General features: G+C 35.2%; 1 protein-coding gene across 3 annotated transcripts; it reads left to right on the top strand.

The window, feature by feature from the left end:
- The first annotated feature begins 2,673 nt into the window (after nt 1-2,673).
- On the top strand, nt 2,674-5,354 carry LOC131039805 (B3 domain-containing protein Os01g0723500). 3 transcript variants are annotated; one of them, XM_057972642.2, is made up of 5 exons: nt 2,674-2,820; nt 3,061-3,180; nt 3,717-3,843; nt 3,962-4,209; nt 4,481-5,354. In XM_057972642.2, the coding sequence occupies exons 2-5, from the start codon at nt 3,115-3,117 to the stop codon at nt 5,075-5,077; spliced, it is 1,038 nt and encodes a 345-aa protein (XP_057828625.2). In that variant the 5' UTR covers nt 2,674-2,820; nt 3,061-3,114; the 3' UTR covers nt 5,078-5,354. The 3 variants fall into 3 exon arrangements, with proteins under 3 accessions (XP_057828625.2, XP_057828624.2, XP_057828623.2); XM_057972641.2 differs by having other exon boundaries at nt 2,674-2,878; nt 3,264-3,843; XM_057972640.2 differs by having other exon boundaries at nt 2,675-2,820; nt 3,264-3,843.
- Nucleotides 5,355-7,002: the final 1,648 nt, after the last annotated feature.

Genomic DNA, 7,002 nt, shown 5'->3' with positions numbered 1-7,002 from the left:
CTATAATCACTCATACAATCTTCACACACTCATGCCATGTCCTAAAATGCTCAAACAAATCGGTCTTATATACCGCACCGCCAATATAGATCAATTTCCATGTTGGTTTCTAAAAATCGCATAACATGCAACATGAAACGTGTACCAACAAGTCAGCTCAATTCATCCACAAATCCATATATGGACCTAAACAAGATGATAACAAGCTTCTCACATGTTAGCACAATTACCTTGAACTCATAAACAACCACCGAAATCATCCCAGAGATTTTGGATCACACGTTACACCAAAAATAGCTCCGTTCTTCCTAAATTGCTCGATACTAGACCTTCAATCTCGCTCATGAATCAACACCGAATACTAGGATTACTAAGTAAAATGCCTCGAACCTCGAATCACCTGCCTCTATTACCACAACCAAAGTTATGCAACCAAAATCAAGATCTACACATTATACTCATACTCTGTCAAATATTGTATTCCACCTTCCAGACTTATGCCTAATGAATAATGCAACTTCCGGTAAATCAAATCTACGCATACCGGATATGATTTCTGAACTGAGTTGCCATCAATGACAACTGCTAAGCATCTCTCATGCATCAATCTTCACCAGAACAATGTCTCTTGCCAACAAGGAAACACTAACCCACTAATCTACTAACTAACATGTGTCCATCATGTGCATTGCTTATGTGATTCTTTGATGAGTTTGTTTTTTTCCTTTATGAATGTTTAATGCTTAGGATGGATGGTTATGATGATGTTAAATTAAGGTTGATAGATTTATCTATTTCATATGCACACTAACTGTAGCTTGCATTATTTATCAATTTTGATATAATATTTCATATTCTTAATTTACTTTAATTCCATTAGTTATGTATGAATGTTAAATCTTGCCTTTATGTTAATGATAATTTATACCCATTTGTATAAATGTATGTTCGCCATTAATGTGATTTAATTGTGATAGTTTACTTAAGGTTAGGACTAGCGGGCCCTTACACCTACCATCATTGGAGTTTTTCTTTATTGTGATTGATTTGTTTTGTGTGATTGTAAGCTAAGAAACAAGGAATCGATGTTTGAAAACAAATGTCTAAACTATTTGTATTTTGCATGATATCATCATGAAAGCTTTTTGAATGGCAATGTTAGGAAATAATGCTTTAACCCACATACATTTAATCCATTTCCTACAAAACTCATGAGAGAAAAACATGCATACAAGCTTACTAATTCACCATTGTGCAAAGATCAAATAGATAAACCACAAGATAACACAAGACATACCATGGGAAAACCCTCATGAGGGAAAAACCCAGCCTCCAAAAACATCCATACTCCATCAAAAGCACCTACGGAGTTACAAAGGATACCTTCAAACCATCAAGCCCTCCAATGCATTCCCATGTTTCCAAGGATGAATCCTCATGTCCCATGCCATGCTCCACAAATGCAATACTCCAAAGGATTCAATACAATGATAACTCAAGCCACCAGCCAACCTTAACCACTAAACAAGTGCTTTCTTTTGTAAACAAAAGCTCACACAAATACAACTAGTGGTAAAGTACAACAATGTGCCACCAAAGCATGTGCTAACGAACCCCTTGACCCCACATTTAATGTTGGGTACTAAGTTTTCTCTTTTTAATTATCTTTCCCCAATATTAAATAATTACAATATAATATTACAATGTTAGAATACAACATCACACTAGAATCAATGTTTGTTTTGTTGTGTTTATGCTTCTTTTTGTTTTTTGCATTGTTAGTTGGTGTATGTATTTCTTAATTGTTATTTTAGCTTTGTTTTTAGTCAATTGCCTTCTTTGTTTATTCTTTTTGTGGTATGTTGGTTTGTTTTGTTGTGTTTATGCTTTTTTTTTGTTTTTTGCATTATTAGTTGGTGTATGTATTTCTTAATTGTTATTTTAGCTTTGTTTTTAGTCAATTGCCTTCTTTGTTTCTTCTTTTTTCCATTTGCTTTTGTTCCTTGCTTTGATTCGCCGGGCTCGTCTCCTCCTCCCCCTACCCCTCTCTCTGTTTAGTCACCTTGATCTACTATTATTTTCATTTCACTTTTCAAGTTTTCTCATTCCAATGATGGATCATGATTTGAAATATTGATTAAAAAAATTGCTCACACAATTAAATCAAGAAACTATCAATATAGCAATTTTAACAATTTAAATATACATTTAAAAATATCATTTGATAAATCTTTAAAATAAAATAAAATGTGATCCTAGCATTCTCTTTTCATCCTAATGATGGATCACAGAGTGTGATGAGAAAACTTGATGAAAAAAAGTAACACAATCAAATCAAGAAGCAGCAATAGATATCATTATAGATTGTAGAAATCTAATAATTTTAAAATAAAATATTCTCAAACACTAATTTAGATAATAATAACAATTACTATCTGCGTAAAAGATCTATTTCAACTAGGTACTGTCCCTGTCCCTTCACGTGATCGATCTATCATAACTCTAAATCAATTATAAACTAATTTTAGTAGAGAATCCACTTATTTTTTAACAAATAATCTATTAAATAAATAAACCAACAGTTTATGAAACACTGCGGTTAATGTGACCAGAAAGTACACAATTGAATTTTTACAATCACGTCATAAAATGACAATGACATTATATAAAATCTTCATCCTAATCCATATAAACCCTACAATCTATTTTGACTGAAATTGTGAGATTAGCTTGCATTGTCCGCACAGAACTGTTGGGACTCGATTTCCTGTGTTTAATTTGGGTGGCATAGCAGAGAGAACAAGTTGAGTGCAGCATCAGGTAATTTTCTGCATCGAAATCAAATTTGAAGCAACTAGAATGCTCCTACCGCCATCAGGTTTTGTTGTTTATTGTGACTAATTTGTTTTGTGTGATTATAAGCTAAGAAACAAGGAATCGGTGTTTGAAAGCAAATGTCTGACGAGCTGTTTATAATTTGCACGATTTCATCTTGAAAACTTTTTGAATGGCAGTAACTTCAAACTAACTTAGGTTTTTCTTTGGGGAATGAATAAGCAGCAGGTGAAATTCTTCCACCCTGCACAGAATAGAATTTGCAGCAAGAATAAAGAGATGGAGATGTTTGATGGGAGTCCCCACTTCTTCAAAGTCATGGTCGGAGACTTTGCCCACTGTTTGGTAACTCTAATGCCAATACATCCTTTTATATTATTTGCATGCATTGTTGAAAGCTCATTTTATATGGGTTTTGTCTACTGTAGTCTATTCCTCCTGCCTTTGCTCGAAAACTTAGAAGTGAGATTGGAAATGGACAGAATGGGGTTTTGCAAGGTCCAAAGGGCATGCGATGGAAGGTCAAAATATGGTGTGTAGACACTAAAATTGTGTTTTTTGGCGCGGGTTGGGAAATTTTTATATATCAAAATGCAATAGAGTTTGGAGATTTTCTAGTATTTAAATACATCTGTGGGATGTATTTCAGAGTTCGGATATTTGGGAAAAATGGATGTGAAAAAGACATCCCTAATTTTCTTTCTGCGAAGATTCAAAACAAATGTGATTCACAGAAGAGAAGCCCTGATCTTTCTAGTACTATTCTGAGGAGTTCTGATCACTTGATGAACAAAAAATTGTCTGCTCATTTGAAAAGTAAATCAACAGCAGACATCCCTAATTTTCATTCTGCTAATATTCAGAACGATTGTGATTCGCAGAAGAGAAGCCCTGATCTTTTGAGGAGTTCTCATCGCTTGATGAACACAAAATTGCCTGTTGATTTGAAAAGAAAATCATCAGCAGACGCTGAAAATGAAGTGAAAAAACCCAAGCTTTCTTCTCAAAGTAAGTGAAAGCTTTGCTTCAACGAAAAATTGAAGTCTTTCGAAACTTGTGTCTCCCAAAGTATGGCAAACGTTAAACTTAACCATTTGAATAACCACGAATTTTAATTTCCATGCAGGTCATCCTTCCGAGAGTCCTGAACATTTCCATCCATCTCTTACCGAAAAGGAACGTCAGATAGTGAAATCTGCGAAGACAAAAACTGAAAAGAAGGGAGGGATACAATGTCATTATGTTTCTAGCAGACGACCTGTTAACGCAACAGAGAAGAAAAAGGCCCTGGAGGCTGCTATGTCTTTCGTATCAGAAAACCCCTTTGGCTTAGTAATTATGAGTGCATCAATGGTATACCGACTGTTTAGGATTGTAAGGTTCCCTGACCTCTCTCTATGCCTGCTTGTATTTAGAAATACTTATTAGATCTGGGGTGATACTCAACAATCTCTATTATAGTGCAGTCTCCTATACTCTGGAAATCTGCATTCTGACAGTTTGACAGAGGTTTAAGTAGCCAATCTATTCCAGTCTATAGGATATTTTAGGCTTCTGTATTTTTTTACATGTTTTTGAATAATAGGGTTTGGATGGTTCTTAATAAGTTAATGTTGCTCAGTTTGTATGAAAATTTGTTGTGCAGAGAGCATCAAATGTATTTATAGATAAAATCAAATTACCGAGGAAAAGAACAGAAGTGACTCTTGTGGATCCTAAAAAAAATGAATGGCCAGTACGATTCCTTGGAGATAACCCTGAACCTGCCTTGATTGGTGGATGGAGACATTTTTCAATTGCCAATAATCTTGAGGAAGGAGATGCCTGCATTTTTGAGCGGGTAGATGATAGCAAAGACAAAATTAAACTTAATGTGCATATTTTCCCTGTTGTCAAAGAGTGTAGTCCTTACAAGTTTATTAAAGGAAGTAAAAGGAATGATAGCCTTCCATCAACTACAAATAAGAAAACACAAGTCTTACGCAATGATTTTGCAACCAATTCACTTAGACCTGAAAAGGGAAAATGTGTGAAACAAGAAATAGAACAGCTGCAAGGGGAGAAGGGAAAACCTAGTAATGAAAGCAAATTTATTAATCTGGATAAACCAAAATGTAAACCTTCCATTTCAGAAAGAAAAGCAGGTTGTAGGCGTAGCCTGAGATTAGCACAAGCATGTCATTTGTCCAAGTGTCCAAAGAAAGAGCTGTGGGATGACATGAATGTGGTGATATTGTCATAAAGTGACTACTTCTCTAGATGATGTGAATGGCAAAGAAGAAGACTTGATGATTATGAGGGATGGCAATGATGCTCTGAAGTAGTGCTAGAAGCTGTGCCATGGTAAACTGAACAGAAGGTTTTATACTTAGTATAATTTCACATAAATGTACTTTTCATTGGAAATTCTTCATTATTTGCTCTTGTATTAAAGTTTCCCTTTTAACTAAACATTTCTCTCATTTTATCAGTCTAATATGCATAGAGTGATCGAATACAAGGTATATCAAAATTTGGCATTTCATCTTCTATTTTTTAGGCTTGCAATTAAAAGGAAAGACAGTTTTTGTAGTGACAGTCTGCATTCCTTTAATAAGGCGTACTCCATATAAAAAAGAATCAGGAGCGCTCCTAGTTCACTATCCTCAGATTCAATAGTTGTTATATTTGTTAATCAATAATAATCACATGTATTGCTCCCTCAAAGAGAAATGATGCTTATCCATAATCTGGTTTAGTTTCAAATTTTTTATTTAATTTCTGCAATATAGAATCTTGTAATATTGAGATATCAATGGACTCTTCATGTTTTTCTGAAATGTATTGATAGCTGGATGATGAATGAATACACTCCCCTGACCTGTAATTTTCTTCTGTTTGAAGATGCTCTGTTTTGAAAGGGAATAAAAAGAGATTGTATTTTTGCACCAATAATTTTCCCTTGTTGACTATTATCAGAGCTTTGAAATTGGAAATTTCATCATTCATTATCTCCACTCTGTTAATGACAGTCACTGGTATTCCTTCCTTTATCTTTCTTATTGTTTGCTTATAAAATCTCCCACTTTTCTGTAAATTTTGTTTCAATTTGTAAATTTTCATGCCTCCATGCAGCAGCACATTTCAAATAAGGTCTGTTGCATATCATCTTTCAAAAAAAAAATAGCATTTTCATAAGGTTTCTGTATTCCCCAGATTTTTGTGAGTCCCACTTAAATTCCTGTACCTGACCTTGAGTACATATAACCCTGAGAACTATCAAGGTTTTCTTATTCTTTTTTGGCATCTGTTGTGTCATTTTCATTTATGGAGTAACTGAGATCAAATGAACCAAATGGCAATGGACGACCAACACGGATGAATTCTAGAGGTCATGCAGTGCTCAAAAGAGTAGGGCAATAGCAGATTTACAATGGAGGAAAAGGCATGGTAAGTATGATAATATCCATGGGAATCTGTCAGTTTTAGAACGAAAAAATCAATTTGAATAGATAATGTATTGCACGTGCTCGTAGAAATGTGGAATATTTAATATTTCTTGCTTGCAGTTCTAATTTTAGAAAACCTTGTCAATCTGCGTTTCTGTATTCTGAGTGGAAGCAGTGTGTTTTCAATTCAAGGAATTAGTTCAAATATGTAGTGACAACATTTTTCGAAATAATTGTGTGAATAAAATTGTTTGAGTGATGTAATGCAAACTTACTTTCAAATGAATTAATTCTTATTGGTTCAAAATCAGCAATTAACATTCTTATAATTCTTAAAAAATTCCCGCTCTCCCGCTCTACAAGTTCAAATTTCACACCTTCGCCGATCATGGTGGTGTCTGCTGGTGGGGCTCTCCCCCCCCACCCACGGACCTCGTTTTGGAGCATGCGATGCTGACACTGTCTGTCACATCCTCTCCTAGTCCCATGGCAGTTCCTCCTTGTGGTCCGGCGGTGCCTCAGATTGACGGTTCTTCTTCGGAGAGCTCTCTGGCTGCACCCATTGTTTCTGATTCTGATCCTATTCCCAATGTGCCAGTTGTTCTAACCACGGAGCCTCCGGCTGTTAACGCGAATCTCAAAGGTTGGAAAAATGTGTTGGTTGGAAATACTGAGACTGTGGACCCCAACTTCGTCCCCGTCTACTCGCAAACTGAGGAGGGAACGTTTTTTGAGCTTC

The sequence above is a fragment of the Cryptomeria japonica genome, chromosome 7 (assembly GCF_030272615.1).
Source record: "Cryptomeria japonica chromosome 7, Sugi_1.0, whole genome shotgun sequence".
NCBI lineage: Eukaryota > Viridiplantae > Streptophyta > Pinopsida > Cupressales > Cupressaceae > Cryptomeria > Cryptomeria japonica.
Note: the sequence above shows the minus strand (reverse complement) of the source record. Positions and strands in the feature narration are given on the sequence as shown.

Excerpts from the sequence above, each read along its gene's own strand:
- LOC131039805 (XM_057972641.2), top strand. The coding sequence starts at position 3,115 with ATGGAGATGTTTGATGGGAGTCCCCACTTCTTCAAAGTCATGGTCGGA. Across the intron at positions 3,181-3,263 it reads GAGACTTTGCCCACTGTTTG|TCTATTCCTCCTGCCTTTGC; the intron begins GTAACTCTAATG and ends TGTCTACTGTAG. Across the intron at positions 3,844-3,961 it reads ACCCAAGCTTTCTTCTCAAA|GTCATCCTTCCGAGAGTCCT; the intron begins GTAAGTGAAAGC and ends ATTTCCATGCAG.